Source organism: Pan paniscus, chromosome 11, assembly GCF_029289425.2.
Source record: "Pan paniscus chromosome 11, NHGRI_mPanPan1-v2.0_pri, whole genome shotgun sequence".
NCBI lineage: Eukaryota > Metazoa > Chordata > Mammalia > Primates > Hominidae > Pan > Pan paniscus.
The window spans coordinates 74,164,913-74,183,949 of NC_073260.2; the positions used below are offsets into that span (position 1 = coordinate 74,164,913).

Consider the following 19,037-nt stretch of genomic DNA (forward strand, 5'->3'; position numbering starts at 1 on the left):
CAGATTAATATACAAAATTTTAGTAAATACTAAAAAACTTACCTAGATTTATCCAAATTCCACCTGGCTTGAGTATTTTCCATATTGTATCAATATAATCAATTACATTGTGAGCTGTGTCTATGAAGAAACAGGTAGCAATACAGTCCCAGGTATCTAATGAAGAAAAATCAAATTACTGCATCTGTTATGTTATTTTGCTTTTTTCTTTTAATTAATTATTTAAATCTGCCAGTTACCTTTTACAGAGTATTAATATTTGACAGAGATACAGAAGCTAAACTTCTGATCAACATTATAATTACAGTAACCAAACAGTCATTTATGGGAAATACTGATATCAATAATCTGATTAAGTAATCAATTTGGAAATCATCCCCAATAACACTAATATTATAATCTAATCTCTACATATTATTACCAAATGGTATTTGTTAGAGTTTTGTTTATCCTCTATTCAACTTCTAGCCTTCATTTAAAATCACTTAAAACAAAATAATAGTCATTCAAATTTAAACTAGTGTTAACCACCAATTCTGGCAGGTTTCAGAAAGACTGCAGGCACCGGTTGCCAACTGAGAAATGAATGACATCCAAATACTTCAACATCTACCACAACTTCGAATAATTACCAGGGAAAAAGGGGAGCCAGGGGCAGGCAGAAGCAGTGGGTGGGAACCCAGTAGAGAACACCGTTTGCCTGTAGGAGGTATGGTGTCTATACAAATGCTGGTGCAATAAAGGCACTTGATCCCATGGAGGACTACCTTCATCATCTGTTCTCTCAAACCTTGCTCCAGAAAAAGGGGACTTTTACTTGCCTAAGTGATGTTTTACATTATTTCATTCCTTATCCACAACACCTAACATCTTCCATCTCTCCCTTTCTTCCTTCAGAGTACAGGTTGTCCCAATCTCAGAGTTCAGAGAAAAATAAACAGAAACTTTCTATGTTGTAAAATAAATAAATAAATAAAAACAATCTATGTTGTTGCTATCCCTGCTTTAAGCCCTCCAATGGCTTCCTGTTTCTCTGAGTACAATTCCAAGTCCTTGCTATGGCCTGCCAACAAGTTTGCCTCATCAAACCCTCTCGAGGCTGACCTCTCACCACTGTACCCATTGCTTACTACAGCCTAGCTCCTCCTTGAGCAGAGCAAGCACTCGCTCTACTCCCTGATCCTCTTCCCTTGCCATTCCCCATCTGCAAAATTTTGCCTTCAAATATCTCAGTGGTTTGTCTGTGTACTCTTTCAAGGTTCTCTACTAGACATTTTTTTTTTTAGTTTCTACTCTTAGAAAGGCTTTCCCTGACAACTCTATATAAAGCAGCAGCCTCTCCCCAGTCACTCTGTAACCCCTCTTCCCTGCCTTATTTTTTCTTCCTTACAATATTATATTTGTTATTGCCTCACTTTCTCTATTGGAAGTTCTCTGTGGACAGGGATTTTGTTTTGTTCACTGTTCTCTTTTGACACCTAGAAAAATACCTAGTACTTAGTAGGTGCTCAACAAATACCTATTGACTCAATGATCTTGCTGAACCCTCGGTATTCTATTTTGCTTTCCTTTTAGTGCCAATCTCCCTCTCCTCTTTCTCTATTACCATCTCCCTTTCTCTCCTGCCTAGCTCAGATTTCTTCAACAGTTTGCCAGGCTGAAGTCAACTGTGCAGCCTGACTATACAAGTCCTCCATGATCTGGAACAAATTTACTTTTCTAGCAATAGCTCCCATTAAATCTCATTATATCTCCCATTAAATCTTTTCTTTCCCTGCCAGTACAGCTGTGCTGCCATCCCCAATCACCTTGTTCATATCTTTGTACTTCTGTCTGCCTCAAATGCTATTCTCTCAACCTTCAAGTCATAGCCTCACTATGAACAGCTTCCTTCTTACACTAATAACCTTTCATTTTTTTGGTATTCATTACTCATTTAACCTTTGTTTACATGGTGTCTCTTAGTATTAATGGGCCCAACAGATTCTAAATTTCTTGACTGTAGATATCTTACACTTCTTATTTCCTATCACTGCCTTGTACACGACCTTGAAAACATTCTAAATTGACACTGACATATGCCTTATGTTCTACCATGAAAATGAATGATCTAAACCTTGGCTTAGGATAAAACTAGCTCATTAAATTTAGAATAAAGGACACGACTTTTTAAACAATTGATTTGGACTTACTGCATTCTGAATAAATCTCTTGAAAATCTCCTGCTGTCATAGAAAAGTTAGAACCAGGAGGAAGACTGTGGGGGTCAACATCAGGGAAAAAGATGGGTCGAATCTGATCAGCTGATCTCCGGTTATTGCTAAACTGATGGATCCAAGGATAAAGTTTATATTTATTAATTTCAGAACATCTGCAAAATATGAGTATAAAATCAGGTGTTAACTAAATATTTTACCAAGAAAATCCACTTTAAATACTAAAAATATACTGTTTAATTGAAGATTTGCATATATAATATTTAAAGAGTCACTATTACAGCTTCCCTAATTATCTGAAAATGTACATATACATGTAGATGAGCAACCAATCAATGGATTAAAGACAGAAAAAAAAGTAAATTCAGAGATATAAATGTGCTGTTCATTCAGATTTTTAAAAATGTATTTCTAAACTTCAAAACCAAGTAAAACAGTCCAACGAGGTTTTTTAAAATGGTACTGGTTTCAACTAAAACAGTTTGCTATTTTTTGTATAACCCTCTTCTTTTTTCCCTTTTTCACCAACCCCCTAAAACTCATACTGCCATCCGAGACAACGTATTATTTAAACAAGGCAGCTACTCAATGTACATCTTCTGGCTTTAAAAATAACAATTGTTTTCCACTGCCTTCCAAAAGAGGCCACAGAAGTTCTGAGAGATCTTTCCAACTCAGTCATGAGAGCATACTTGGCCATTTTATAAGAACTTGATTAAGGAGAAAAAGTTATAATTGCTAAACTAAACTCTTATTTAACTAAAGAAACAAGGAAGTAAAGAAGCTTAAGGAATAAATTTAGAAATACTCCTTCCTGGTTCATACTTAGTCCTGAAGATTTTGTACAGAAATCATTTCATGGAATGCCCAGTCACTTTCTATAAAGTCACTTACCCATCTTGTTTCAACACTCTAATAACTAGGCAATTGGTTCAAGTGATAATTTGTGTAAGTACTTTGATTTTAACATAAGACACATTTGTGATATATATAATAATCAAATGCTATGTACTTATCTTCAAATTCAAAATTGTTCAAGAAAATAGGTAAGTCAATCTGATTCTGAGAAATTACTATTTCCAGCAAAAAATAAATTAAATACCTGTTGAGTACAAAGTTGGAAGAAAAGAGCATAAAAAAACTCCATTCATTTCCTTGACAAGCATAACCTAGCATAGCTATTTCCCAGGCCAGTCTTCCTAGTCCAGCACCAGGTACCAGAATATTTACTTTAGAAGGATCCCTGAAATGAAATAAGGCAATTATGTCCAACCCCTCAAAGAAAAAAAGGAAAAGACAAAATCCACATTAACAACTAAAAACTTACTCATTTACTCAATAAGAATAGGCTAAGACTCTGACTTCTCACAATCAAGAAATACTTCTAAATATCAAAAATAAAAGGTATAAGGAATTATTATGTATGTTCCGATATCAGATGAGGGTTTTAGCCCTCAAAAATTATTTTTCAGAAAAAAGGAGTCCCCTTACATCTGAAGACTTATAAAGTCACTCATATTCCTAATAGCTGTCACCCTGAACAACTATCTTAGAAAGACAAATTATTCCAAAGGGATCCCAATTAAATATGAAGGGTTTGAACAAAAGTACTTCATCATATGGGACAATAAATACAACATAACTTTATTTCTAAATTTTATATGTAACCCAATTGTTTATGTTAGATTAAACAGATGTAGAGTTTAATGTGTCAGGTATATCTCTAAATCCCTATATATTTTAGTTGACAGAAGAATTTGGGGGAGGGGATATTTTTATGGGGAAAATGGGAAACGGCCCTCTAATTAAACATACATGATAACAAATATATTACACCAAACCAGAGTTTCACAACCAAACTGATCTCTACCTACTAGCACCACACTGCCATTACATATTTCCTTCACGTAAGATCCATCATTCCACTTTCAAACCACTAAAAGTTTTACCAAAACAAGGCTTTTTCTCAGGAATTTTGGCAAATCAATATAATCCCGAGGAAACTAAAATTGTAGTCTTAAAAGAAGCCAAAGGAAAATGTATACAATCAGCTAATATCATGTCAACAAGTAAAAAGAAACTTCACTATTGTATTTCCTAAATTTGGTTCACAAATCAAATCCAATTTCCAAATCTACTCCTACTAATGATTTTTTTATCTTTAACTATGTGGCCTTTAAGTTTGGCATGCTCCAAGCAGCAACAGGGCACTTTACTAGTAGCCCATATAACCTTTGCATGTCCCACTTCAAAATAAGAAAGAACACTATGGGGCTTTTGAAAACTCATAGCTCTAGGACTCTGTGCTATTCCTTATATAAGGGAACTGCCATGATGGCATCCTACTCAGACCTAACGCTCTCTCATTTCTCACTCCCTACCAGACCCACCGAAACCCCTACTCTGGAGAATTACCTTTCTTTTCTCAGTTCCCATCTGTCCAATCATAACATGCATTTCTACCCTTACCCCAGCAAGTGGCTGTTCTCAGTTTAGAATTTTTTAAAAAATTATCTGATTAAACTCATGCAACAGAAAGCAAAAGGATTTGGAAGTAAATTCATATAGTATTTAAATCTTTATATAAAAATAACCAGCAATCAATTTCCAAATGGCTGATGACCCCAGTAAAATATTACCATGCAGGAGTTAGAAATTATGCTACCCTGAAGGGAAAGCTGTGACATAATGTTAACAACAATTATTTTGCTAACTTACAGAAAGTTAACTTAATGACTGCTTTTATCAAATTCTCCTTAACTAAACAGAACCATAGAACTCTCTACCTCAACCTAATGGCAGAAAATATATTAACAGTACCTTGTATTAAAACTGCTATTGAAAGGCTACCCATCAAGTCACAGAATGAAGAATATATCAAAGTCCTATCTTAAGAGTTAACAGACACTAATATAGATGTAAATTACTGGCATTATGACAAAGAGGAAGTGGACATGTAAGAAATGCATTAAAACAAACCCTCTAGAACTGAAAAAATGATCAGGAACTATGCAATGAATGGGTAAGATGGAGAAAATTTTTCCCTAAATCTTTGTTCTTAGCTAGATTTTCTTCATTTGGTCTTTACACAAGGGATATTAACAGCATAATGAAAAGTTCCTCTAACTGTGATGTGTATGAAACTAACTCACTCTAAGTGGGAATTTCTGCTATGAATCCGTATGAAGTCTAGGGCATTTCTATGAGGTCATTTCTGTGGAGAAAAAGAAACACAAATCTAATACAGACCTTAATGGTGAGACAACCTTAAACCAGGCTGAATTTTTTTTTAAAGCCGGAATAGAAAGGCATACAATATGTGGCTCAGTAATCAAATGGTGCCTACTTGAGATTCTTAGTGAAAACAAGCAAGCCAACAAGTTTACCTAGTTAATAAGGCCCAAATGTGGAGAAGCAGTACATTTACTACAGTGTGACCTCCCTAATAACAGGAGGAAAAGTTTCAACAGTTTATTCAAGACAAACAGGAACGGAGAAGGGATACATCTGTAAGGACATAGAGCCCATGTGTCTAAAGAGGCCATAGATCACACTTCCATCACCCTTTCTGCTCCAGCTTTTTCACCAGCAGTAAACATTACTCTTGACAGAGGTTTCCTTTGTTGCACACAGAACGATCTTTGCACTGCAGTTGTAAATTTTAAAACTCCAACACAAAATGCTGTCTTGTTGGGTCATTATGACACTTGGCTGACCCCTAGTGGTAGAAGTAAATACAACTTTTAAGTACCTACAGTGGTTCTCTTTGAATCACAGTACAGTACAGTAAAAGCCACTAACTACATGTGGCTACTGAACACTTAAAATGTGGCTATTGCAAATTGAGACGTGCTGTAAGTGTAAAATGAACACCAAATTTAAAGACAGTACAAAAAGGAATGAAAAACATCTCATTAATAATCTTTTATTACATTGAAATTTTCAAAATAAAAATAAAATTGCTTCTTTTAAAAAATATGGCTGCCCTGAGCACACCGCCTGTGGCGTAGCCCTGCTCTGCAGAGGCAGTCAAAAAAATTTTTTTTAATATGAAAAAGAGATCTAAAGCAAATATGGCAAAATGTCAAGGTTTAACAGAGCTAGTATTGAATTTCTTTTTTTTAAATTTGAGACAGTCTTGCTCTGTTGCCCAGGCTGGAGTGCAATAGTGCCATCTCAGGTCACTGCAACCTCTGCCTCTCAGGCTCAGATGATCCTCCTGCCTCAGCCTCCCAAGTGGCTGGGACTACAGGTGTGTGCCACCATGCTCAGCTAATTTTTGTATTTTTAGAGATGGGGTTTCGCCGTGTTGCCCAGGCTGGTCTTGAACTCCTGGGCTTAAGTAACCTACCCACCTTGGCCTCCCAAAGTGCTGGGATTACAGGCATGAGCCACCACACCCAGCCAAAAATTTTTTTATTCATCATAGAAAATTGACTATAAATCAGGAGTGTTTAGCATCTCCTAACTTACCTCTTCATCAACTCCCAACAAAGAACTCTTTATTTCAGCCAGACAACTTCTCACTGATCCCAGAAGACTTTCTTTAGAGCTCTTACCCACAGAAACTCAATTACCTTATTATTATAAATTATCACTTCATCTATATTTCCTAAATATCCCAGGCAAAGTTCCCTGAACTCTCTTCTCTATGCTTTCAATAATTCATTCACAGTTCTATTATAGTTTACATACCAAGGTTCTTCACTTCGCGTCATTCACTTAACACAGGTACAGCAACTATGGCTTGCAGGCCAGTCACCTGTCATTGTAAATGAAGTTTTACTAAAACGCAGCCATACTCACTCATCTAAGAATTGTTTATGGCTGCATTCCTGCAACAAGGCGCTAAGCAGTCTCAACAGAGACGACATTGCTGGCAAAGCCTAAAACATTTACTGTTTGGCACTTCAAGAAAACATTTGCCAACCCCTGATCTAATACAATACCCCTGAATCTCCTTCACAGCAGTACACAGAGCTTCCTTAACTCACTGCATGACTGTAACATAATTTATCAAAATCTCCTAATTAAGGACATTTATATTGTTTCCAATCTTTCACTATCATAATGTTAAAACGAATACCCTTAGCATGAATAACTTTTTATTTTGAAAAATTTTACTTCCCACACTACACTAATGTAGTGGCATAAATAACTTTCACATGCAGAAATATATATATGTAGAACACCTTCCCTTAAATTGAACTTCAAGAATCAAGATATGCATTTGTTTTTTGTTTTGTTTTGTTCTGTTTTGCTATGAGACGGAGTCTCGCTCTGTCGCCCAGGCTAGAGTGCAGTGGCACAATCTTGACTCACTGCAACCTCCGCCTCCAGGGTTAAAGCAATTCTCCTGCCTCAGCCTCCCAAATTGCTGGGACTACAGGCCTGTGCCACCACACCCAGCTAATTTTTGTATTTTTAGTAGAGACAGGTTTCACCATGTTAGCAAGGCTGGTCTTGAACTCCTGACCTCAGGTGATCCACCTACTTCAGCCTCCCAAAGTGTTGGGATTACAGGAGTGAGCCACGGCGCCTGGCCAAGATATGCATTTGAATTTTGACAAATAAGCCACATTGTTCTACATAATTTTTTGCTAATTTATTCTTCCACCAGCAACATATTTATGTTTCCTCACACCTGCACTAATAGTTATCTTTTAAATCTTTGCAATAAAATAAGTAAAAAATGGCATCTTAACGTGGTTTTTACATTTGCATTTCCTTATGAGATTGAGTGTCCTGTATTTCTTTTTCTGTGATCTATTTACAGGATTTGTCTACTGGGTTATGAATGCTGAGTGGTTTTTCTACTGTGTTATTCTTCTAGATCTGTAAGCACTTGAAATCTTGACTTGAAAGAAATATGAAACACATACCTGTCTTTGGTCTAGGAGAGCTTTCAGGATGAGGGAGAAATCTGTCTTTAGTCTCTGAACTACCACCTGCACTATTTGGCAGTCTACATTTTCTCCAATTTCCTCCATTTTCTTTTTAAAAATGAGTTCTCCTAGCTAAAAGAATCTTTTCATGAACTATAATTTACATTACTTATTTTATCTTAAGTGGAAAAAAAATGCTTCGTTAAAGCTCAGAGTATTTTTTTTCCTAATGCCCAACTATATAAAAGAAAAAACGAATTCAACCAGTCAGTAGTGCATCAGTATCTTTTTGGAGTGTTTGTGTATATATATTAAAATGCAAAGACATAACAGATTTTCCCCCACAAATCACTTCAAAGTCTTCTAAAATTGAATGGGCTAATGAAATTAAGATCTAAAAAATATAGTCCAGCAACTTTTAGACTCAAAAAATGTGATTTTACATGTTAGCCTTCCTTCCAGATAGGATGCAAACTTAAGAATCTATATTTCCTTACCTACTATAAGCTTTACAGCACTGAATTCTTATATTTAAATGATTAGACATTCACTTGGAAAAATTTTTTTTTAAATTTCAATACATACAGGTCTGACCATCAATTAAGAAGAGTTATTACATTATGTTTATGTTCATACGTGAGAAAAAGGTTTAAACCCTAAGCTCATTCTTTAAATTAAAAACATATATATCATAAATTTCAATGAGCAACTGCTCACTAGAGTAGTGTTCAAATACTATTTAAAACAAAAACCAGAGGATACGAAAACAGCATTTCCTTAATTAACAAACAGACTCTATACAAAAGCAAGTCGATCTGTGGCTTCAAAGCTGCTTGTGCTTGCAAACTCAGGCATATTAAAAACTTGAAACATAGACAGATTGGAGAAACTGATATATGTGTTTCCTTAGGAAAAATATTTTAATGACCACAAATATAGTTAATTTTACACATATTTCATTAAGTATATGATCTTTTTTTTTTTTTTTTTTTTTTTGAGACGGAATCTCGCTGTCGCCCAGGCTGGAGTGCAGTGGTGCAATCTCGGCTCACTGCAAGCTCCGCCTCCCGGGTTCACACCATTCTCCTGCCTCAGCCTCCTGAGTAGCTGGGACTACAGGCACCTGTCACCACGCCCGGCTAATTTTTTTGTATTTTTAGTAGAGACAGGGTTTCACCGTGTTAGCCAGGATGATCTCGATCTCCTGACCTCGTGATCCACCCACCTCCGCCTCCCAAAGTGCTGGGATTACAGGCGTGAGCCACTGAGCCCGGCAAGTATATGATCTTCTATAGGCAGTTCAATTAGAAAAGGCCTTCAGTGAAATTAAAACACACACACACACACACACACACACAATAAAAGGCTAGCTGACATAAATTTGTGTTAACTCCAGCCTGAGTATAAAGACATTAAATTCCCCATGTACTTACTGTGGCATAAACAGAGTCCTAGAAATTTACCTGAAAGACACAAAGTTGACCAGAATTTATCTAGAATCAACCTGGATTCTGAAGGGCTACAATTAATGACCCTTTTCTTCCTTTTCTTTTTTTTTTGTGACAGAGTCTCGCTCTGTTGCTCAGGCTGGAGTGCAGTGGCTCGATCTCGGCTCACTGCAACCTCCACCTCCCGGGTTCAAGCGATTCTCCTGCCGTGGCCTCCCAGGTAGCTGGGATTACAAGTGCACGCCACCACGCCCAGCAAATTTTTGTATTTTTAGTAGAGACGGGGCCTCACCATGTTGGCCAGGGTGGTCTTGAACTCCTGACTGCAAGTGATCCACCCACCTCAGCCTCCCAAAGTGCTGCGATTACAGGCATGAGCCACCACAGCTGGCCTAATGCCCCTTTTCCAGGCTCTAGGGTTTAATTTATTCTGACAAAGCTATGATTTTAATATTGATGCAGCCTTTACTGTGTTTTATTAGGTTTCCTGTTTAGGTTTTTTTGATAGCTCACCTTATCTACTATAAGGAAATCAATCTAAATCAAGTAAGTAAAACAAATAACATAGGAAGAAATGTAACAAAAAACAGTGTAATAGATATTACATTTCAGTGTACTTCATTTAAAGTTCATATATACCTATCCACTTTTATAACAATTACTTTCAGGAAAGGAAACTGGGTAACTGAGGAACAGTTATGAGGAACAGTTATGGAAAGGAGACTATATATCCCTTGAAACCTTTTAAGTTTTAAATCCTGCAAAATGTTTTAGTTATTCAGAACGGTTTTAAATTATTTTTATTTAAAAAATAACCTATTAGTACCATTTAGAGTTAACTCATCCTTTCCTCACCAGTTTACATTTTGTCAAGTAATAATAACAATGGAAAAGGAACAGTGTGTGCTAGTTCACTAATTATCTTATAATTATCTAATAATGCCATGCCCTTTTAGTATTGCTGACACTGTTATACTAATGAATGGTATCATACATGATTCTATAATCACTGAGTATAAACCAAGTCATGTTTTAAGTGCCAGAAATGATGTTGATATAAACATTTCACATTCAGCCTCCAACATTCACTCAAACTTTGGTACATTTCTATTAAAAGCCTTATCAATTAAAACCTACAGATATTTCAGCAACAGATATTTTGAATTTTGAGTTATACCTGGACTTTATAGAAAGTATTAAACTTGTATCTATTACTTTATAAAGCAGGGCACTGAATATATTGAGAGAGAATACCAGCTAGAAACTTTAAGAATATAACATCTTTTTGGAAACAACAATGTTTATTTAAACAATTATTTACCATGACCAAGTGGTATTTATCCCAGGAATGCAAGGGTGGTTCAACACAAGAAAATCAATTGATGAAATATATCACATTAATGGAAGAAAAAACATATATATCATCTCAACTGATGCAAAAAATATATTTGACAAAATTCAGCACTCTATCAGAAAAACCTTTAGAAAACTTTAAGAAAATTTGGCTGGGCGTGGTGGCTCACACCTGTAATCCCAGCACTTTGAGAGGCCAAGGTGGGTGGATCAATTGAGGTCAAGAGTTTGAGATCAGCCTGACCAACATGGTGAAACCCCGTCTCTACTGAAAATACAAAAATTAGCCAGGTGTGGTGGTGGGCGCCTGTAATCCCAGCTACTCGGGAGGCTGAGGCAGGAGAATCACTTGAACCTAGGAGGCAGAGGTTGCAGAGAGCCAAGATCATGCCACTGCACTCCAGCCTGGGTGACAGAGCGAGACCCTGTCTCAAAAAAAAAAAAAAAAAAACTAAGAAAATTCTTCAACACGATAAAGGGTATTTACGAAAGTCCCACAGCTACTCAATGGTGAAAGACTGAAAGCTTTCTCCCTAAGAACAGAAACAAGGAAACAAAAGGCATTCAAATTGGAAAAGAAAAGGTAAAAACTCTCTTTTTGCATAATGTGATCCACAAAGTATCCCTAAGAAAGCTAACAGAGCTAATAAAGCAAGATTGCAGGGTACAAGATCAACACACAAAATTCAGTTGTGCTTCTACTACATTAGCAACAAAAATTCTGAAAAGTAAATTAAGAAAGCAATTCTATTTATAATAGCATCTAACACAGGGATGTCAAATCTTTTGGCTTCCCTGGGCCACACTGGAAGAATTGTCTTGGGCCACACATAAAATAACACTAAAAACAGCTGATGAGCTTAAAAAAAAACAACAAAAAAAACCCTCATAATGTTTTAAGAAAGTTTATGAATTTGTGCTGGGCCACATTCAAAGCTGTCCTGGGCCGCATGCAGCCCACTGGCCATGGGTTGGACAAGCTTGATTTAAAAGAATTAAATACATACAAATAAATCTTTATGAATTTTTTTTTCTTGAGACAGAGTCTCACTCTGTTGCTCAGGCTGGAGTGCAATGGCACAATCTCAGCTCACTGCAACCTCTGCCTCCTGAGTTCAAGCAATTCTCCTGCCTCAGCCTTCCAAGTAGCTGGAATTACAGGTGCACGCCACCACGCCCAGCTACATTTTGTATTTTAGTAGAGACAGGGTTTCACCATGTTGGCCAGGCTGGTCTTGAACTCCTGATCTCGTGATCCACCTGCCTCGGCCCCCCAAAGTGCTGGGATTACAGGCATGAGCCACCACGCCTGGCCACATATGAATAAATCTAACCAAAGTGAAAGACCTATACACTGAAAACTACAAAACACTGCTGAGAGAAATTAAAGCTCTAAATAGATGGAAAGACATACTGTGATAATGTGTAAGATTTAACATTGTCAAGACCTCAGTACTACCCAAAGCAATCTATATATTCAGCACAATCCTTAATGAAAATTCCAACAAACTTTTTTGCAGAAATGAAAAAACCTGAAATTCACAAGAATTACAAGAGGCCCCCAAAATAATCTTGAAAAACAACAAACGAGGACTCACACTTCCTGACTTTGAAATTTATAAAACTACGGCAATTAAAATAGTATGTTATGGCATAAGGACAAACACACAGACCAATGAAACAGAATATAGAGTCCAGAAAAAACCCACATATATGGTCCACTAATTTTCAACGAGTCTACCAAGACCATTCAATCGGGAAAGGACAGTCTTTTTTTTTTTTTTAACAAATGTATTGGGAAAACTGGATATCCATATGCAAAAGAATAAAGTTGGATTATTACCTTACCCACATATAAAAATTAACTCAAAATGGATCAAAGACCTAAACTTAGGAATTAAAACTATAAAAATTTTATTAAAAAAATTTTTTTCTTTTTAACTTTAGAGGTAAGTCTTTGCAATGTTGCCCAGGCTGGGGTGCAGTGGCTATTATTAGAGGTGCAATCACAGCACACAGCACACTACACCCCTGAACTCCTGGGCTCAAGCAGTCCTCCTGACTCAGGGACTACTGGTGTTTGCCACCATGCCCAACCCAAGTATTTTTTTTTTCTTTTTGGTGTAAGTAAGTAACCCATACCAAGTATTTCTTAATGTTGCAAAGATATTCCTACTACTCTGACGCAGGAAAAATATTAAAATCATCAAACATAAAATAAAAGGTGAGAAGCATATGAAACTTCAGAAAGCAGTAATATTCCTATATTGCCATATTTCTAGATGCAAGGCTTATGGACAAATAAGTGATTAGTAGAAGCAGCTAATATATGCAAATATATTAGAAATTAAAATCACTTAAATGATTCAGTCAGCACCACCCTTCTCCCCACCCCCCAGCCCACTAGTGGCCTAATAAGACTAAGGAGAAATGATTTTTTTCTGGTCATTAATATTACTTTATTGTCTACTATTCCTTTACATACAATGCCTGGCATTCAATAAAAAAAATTAAGAAACATGCAAAGAAGCAAGAAAATGTGGAACTCATTGTTATAAGGAAGCCTTCAAGAAAACAGTTGCACAAACAGAATGTAAGAATCATTAGGTAGGGATTTTAAAATAACCATGAAAAGTACGTTAAAGCATGTAGTGCAAAAGGTAGATCATGTATACAAAGAGATAGGGAATTTGGGTACAGACAGAGTATATGTGTAGGGGTGTGCATGTATATGTAAGTGCTAGAAATTTTTTAAAAAATCAAAAAATGAGTATAAGAGATAAAAAAAACTCTCTCTTTCTCTCTTATAAAAAAAGAAAGAAATTCTTTTTTTTTTTTTTTTTTTTTTCTGAGACGGAGTTTCGCTCTTGCTGCCCAGGCTAGAATGGCATGATCTCAGCTCACTGCAACCTCTGCCTCTTGAGTTCAAGGGATTCTCCTGCCTCAGCCTTCCAAGTATATGGGATTATAGGTGCCCACCACCACACCCAGCTAATTTTTTGTATTTTCAGTAGAGACAGGGTTTCACCATGTTGGCCAGGGTGGTCTTGAACTCCTGACCTCAAGTGATCCACTCACCTCAGCCTCCCAAAGTGCTGGGTTTATAGGTGTGAGCTATCACCCCAGGCCAAGAACTCTTTCAAAGGACTTATCAGCAGATTAGCATAGTAAATAATCAGTGAAGTTGAAGTTAGGTTAACAGAAATTATCCAAACTATACTATAAAGGGCTGGGAGGAGAAGGAGTGTGTGGAAAGAGTCATGTGAAACCTAAGAGATGACATGAAATGGTTTAATACTTAATATACATGTAACTGGAGTACCAGAAGAGAAAGAAGTAGAGGAAATGACAGAGAAATAATGTGAAGAGACATAGCAAAGAATTTCTGAATTGATGATATAGATCTACCTAAACCCCAAGACATTAGCAAATCTTAACCAAGATAAATACAAAGGAAACCACATTTAAGACACCTCACAGTCAAACTGCTAAATAATAAAGGTGGAGGCAGGGTGGGGAGAATGGTGGGGAGAATGGGGAGTAACTGCTTAATGGGTATGAGGTTTTATTCTGGGTTGATGAAATGTTTTGGATCTACACAGTGGTGACAGATGTACAATACTGTGAAGTACTGAATGTCCCTGAATTATTTAAAATGATTACTTTTGTTATATGCAATTCACCTCAATAAAAAACTGAGGGCAAAAGACATAAATATATAATTCTCAAAAAAAAAAAACATGTAACATGACCCTTTAACATATGAAGATGTTCAGTTTCACTCATCATAAGAGAAATGCAAATTAAGACTATGCCAACATATAATTTCCCACCCATCAGGTTGGCAAAAGGTCAAAAGCTTAAAACTACAGTATTTGTCAGGGCTGTGCATAAACAGGCACTTTGATACACTGCCAGTAGACAGACAAAACAGTGCAACCCTTATAGAAGAACATAGTAATGACTGTGGCAGACAGACCCTGTAGTGGTGCTCCCACGCTCCCTACCTCCTGGTCCCCATGTCTTGTTTCTACCCAACAGAATATGGCAAAGGTGATGAGATGTCCCTCCTGTGATTGTCATTATTATTATTATTGAGACAGGGTCTTGCTCTGTTGCCCAGGCTGGAATGCAGTAATCTTATCACTGCAACTTTGAATTCCTGGGCTCAAATGATCCCCTTGCCTGGCATCCACCTCCAGAGTAGCCAGGACTATACAAGTGCATGCCACCTCACCTAATAGTCAAATTTTTAGTAGAGATGAGGTCTCACTACATTGCCCAAGTTGGTCTTGAATTCCTGGCCTCAAGTGATTCTCCCATCTCAGTCTCTCAAAGTACTGGGATTATAGACATGAGCCTTGACACCCAGCTCTGTGACTGTTCAACACTGTAAGACAGTTGACAGCTTGCTTGATCTAGACACCCTCCTTGCTGGCTTGATGAAGTGGTCCTTTTGGGAAAGACAAGGAACTGTGGGTTGCCTCTAGGAGATGAGGCAGGCTTCCAACTGACAAACAGAGAGCAGCTAAGACCCTCAGTCCTACAGCCACAGTGAAAACAATTCTGCCTCAGTACTACAACTGCAATTAAACAAAATGAAATATGAGTGACAGATTCTTCCCCAGTCAAGTCTCCAGGTGAAAACACAGCCCGGCAGACACGTGGACTGCTGCCTTGTAAGCTCCTACACAGAAGAACCAGTTAAGCCAAGCCCAGACTCCTGACCCATAGCAACTGAAATCAATGTGTTATGCAGCAATCCCACTTCTAAGAATTTAAATTAAAGATACTCTCCTGCACACATACCTGATGAAAGGAACTGAGATTTTTCTGCTAGCAAATGTGAGCTTCAAGGTCTTGATGCCAAACACTATATATCCTTGACCATTTGAGATGTGACTGAATATCACTTATATCTGAGCTCTGAATGTACATTAATATGTTGGGTCAGTTAAGAGCCCAGGTACTGAGGGTCTTCAAGTTTTTGGTTTTTTTTTTTTTTTTTCTTTGAGATAGCCTTGCTCTACTGGCCAGGCTGGAGTTCAGTGGCATGATCTTGACTCACTGCAACCTCTGCCTCCTGGGTTCAGACAATTCTCCTGCCTCAGACTCCTGAGTAGCTAGAATTACAGGTGTGCACCACCATGCCCAGCTAATTTTTGTATTTTTAGTAGAGACGGGGTTTCGCCATGTTAGCCAGGCTGATCTTGAACTCTTGACCTCAAGTGATCCATCCAGCTCAGCCTAAGTGCTGGGATTACAGGCGTGAGCCACCACGCCTGGACAGGTCTTCAAGTTTTAAGAATTTTTTAAAAATTTGAGCTCCATTTTTCTTCAGAATGATCCATGCCCAAATACAGAACCATGTTGACAGTGGGTTACAGAGTTTGCATGGCAAAGTTCAAGTTGTTACACTGTGTTTTTAAAAAATCTTATCTACCCCGTCTCTACTAAAAATACAAAAAAAAAAAAAATTAGCCGGGCATCATGGCGGGTGTCTGTAGTCCTAGCTACTCGGGAGGCTGAGGCAGCAGAATGGCGTGAACCCGGGAGGCGGAGCTTGCAGTGAGCCGAGATCGTGCCACTGCACTCCAGCCTGGGCGACTGAGCAAGACTCCGCCTCAAAAAAAAAAAAAAAAAAAAAAAAAAAAATCTTATCTATATGTACTGTTAAATCAGAGACCATGAGATCTACTTATCAGAACCAGGAAGATAAATTCTTCAGAGCTATTTCAACTGATACTTCTTTTCCTCAAAACTTGGTGGACTGTCGGGGAAAGGGCCCCACAATTTTTTGTCTTTGATATTAGCTCCAATTCTCATAAGTATATACAGGCCCTATAATTGCAGCAGAAAAAAATGCATGATGGAAAATTTCCATAACCCATGCACGGAGACCTGAAAAATCATCCTTACTGGGTATAATTTATTATGATGCAATTAAGTGCCAACTGATATTTCTCACCATGGACTGGTCAGGAACTGCTGCAAAGAAAAATAAACAGATCCTTCTGCATTATTTATATTCTAAAATGTGGTAAGGGGAAATCAGGAGAAATTACTTCTGAAATTATATTATGGATTTTTTAAAAGATTATCAAATAAAGTTATTTTTAAATAAAAATTAAAGTTATACCTCCAATTATATAAAAATACATATGCATAAAGTTATTAATTTTAGCATTATGTATAATTGCTAGATACTGCCAACTACCTAAATAGCCTAATGTAGGAGAAAGTTGGTTGAATAAACTATGATACATCCAAATAACAGAGTAATCTTCAGCTGGGAAAAAAAAAAATGACTGAAGATCTCTGTGAAATGACAGCATAGCTATTTCCAGGATACACTAAGTGAAAAAAGCAAGGTACAGAATACATGTATGCTATATTATCTTTTGTGGATGACCAAAGAGGGTAATTATAAAGAAAAACAAAAAGGCCAGGCACAGTGGTTTATGCCTGTAATCCCAACATTTTGGGAGGCAGAGGCAGGAGGATCACTTGAGGCCGGGAGTTCAAGACCAGCCTGTTCAACATAGCTAGACCCCTGTCTCTACAAAAAATACTAAAAAATTAGCTGGGAGGTTGAGGTGGGAGGAGTACTTGAGCCCAGGAGTTTAAGGCTACAGTGAGCTACGATAACACCACTGCACTACAGCCTGGATGACAGAGCAACACTTTGTGTCCAAAAAAAAAGAGAGAGAGAGAGAGAGAGAAAAAAAAACCACATCCACTTACTTAAAAAAAAACAAAACAAAAAAAACCCTAAGAATAAAAGGATGAATAAACAAGATGCCAATGATACTGATTATCCAAATGGGGTATAGAATAAAGGGAGGGAATAAAACACCAGGAGGCTGAAGATTAAAGGGAGAGCTAATTTGGGTAAACTGCAAAGAATAAATTCACTATACAACCTTAGTCTAAGGGAAAAATAACTATTAGCAAATCCCGAACTCCTTTTAGTAGGTTTCTTTTTCACAGAGGTATGGATGAAGCAATTCTGAAACCATTCTGTGTGTACTGTAGACAACTGGGCGAATAAGTAAACGTATTGATGTTGTTGGAAGTGAGGTAAACAGATACAGAAAAGAGGGAAAACCAAGGATAACCCTATAGAGTTGGGACTGGAATTAAGAGTTATCAGTATGAACCACAGTAAACTATGAAACTTGAATATAGACTGTAAATTACCTAACAGTATTCAGGGTTAAATTTTCTCAATGGTTTCAGACACACACATACATAATGCAAGGGAAAGAGGGAGGGAGGGAAGAAGGAAGAGGAAACAATAAAAGCAAATGTGGCAAAATGTTAAAAACTGGTGAATTCAGGTAAAAAGTATAAGTGAATTCAGGAGGTCTCCATATAATTCATGCAATTTATCTGTAATTTTAAAGTTATTTCAAAATAGTTAAAATAGCCAGGCATAGTGGTAGGTGTCTGTAATCCCAGCTACTCGGGAGGCTGAGGAACGAGAATCACTTGAGCCCAGGAGGCGGAGGTTGCAGTAAGCAGCGCCACTGCACCCCAGCCTGGGCAACAGAGTGAAAAATAAAAATAATAAATAAATAAATAATCAATAAAATAAAATGTCCTAACAAAAAATAAAGAGAGAGAAGAGACACATATGTATTGAAATTTCTGAAAGCAAATACTCAAACGTAAAGTTGTCAATCAATATGGAGGCAAAGGAGAGGAGGAAAAGGGGTCTCTCTAAAAGATCTTTAAATAAGACTGAATTCCATCCAATAGCTTTCGTTAAATATATACCCCTAAATCAGGGGTTCCTAACCTGGGACAGAGGTTAGGTGGATTAAATTCTATCCATCAAGAGGTCTGTGGATAGAATTCACTGAGTCTCTGAAGGGAATGGGAAAAAATTACATTTTAATTTCAGAAACTGATTTTTTTCCCTCAATTACGGATGCAGGCAACAAACAATAGTTTTAGCAATACCTATGACTTTATCACGAAGAGAAATCACACATATTTTCACTTCACATTAGCTGAAGTTCTCAAAACAGTGTATATCCCATTCAGCATTTTCATAATACAGTAATTATACTTGCAGCTAAATTGTATTTAAAGTGATATATGATTTAAAAAAACATGCATCACAAATTTTA

The 19,037-nt window shown here is 37.1% G+C and overlaps 1 protein-coding gene across 3 annotated transcripts in view; it reads right to left on the reverse strand.

The window, feature by feature from the left end:
• The window catches only part of CARNMT1 (carnosine N-methyltransferase 1), a 47,615-nt gene that overhangs the window by 15,396 nt on the left and 13,182 nt on the right, over positions 1-19,037 (reverse strand). For all 3 annotated transcript variants that reach the window (XM_034967556.3, XM_008975744.3, XM_034967557.2), the window contains exons 4-6: positions 3,319-3,459; positions 2,193-2,371; positions 43-156 (exon numbers count right to left, since the gene is read on the reverse strand). In XM_034967556.3, the coding sequence (XP_034823447.1) occupies positions 43-156; positions 2,193-2,371; positions 3,319-3,459 (434 nt within the window). The remainder of the gene's footprint in view (positions 1-42; positions 157-2,192; positions 2,372-3,318; positions 3,460-19,037) is intronic.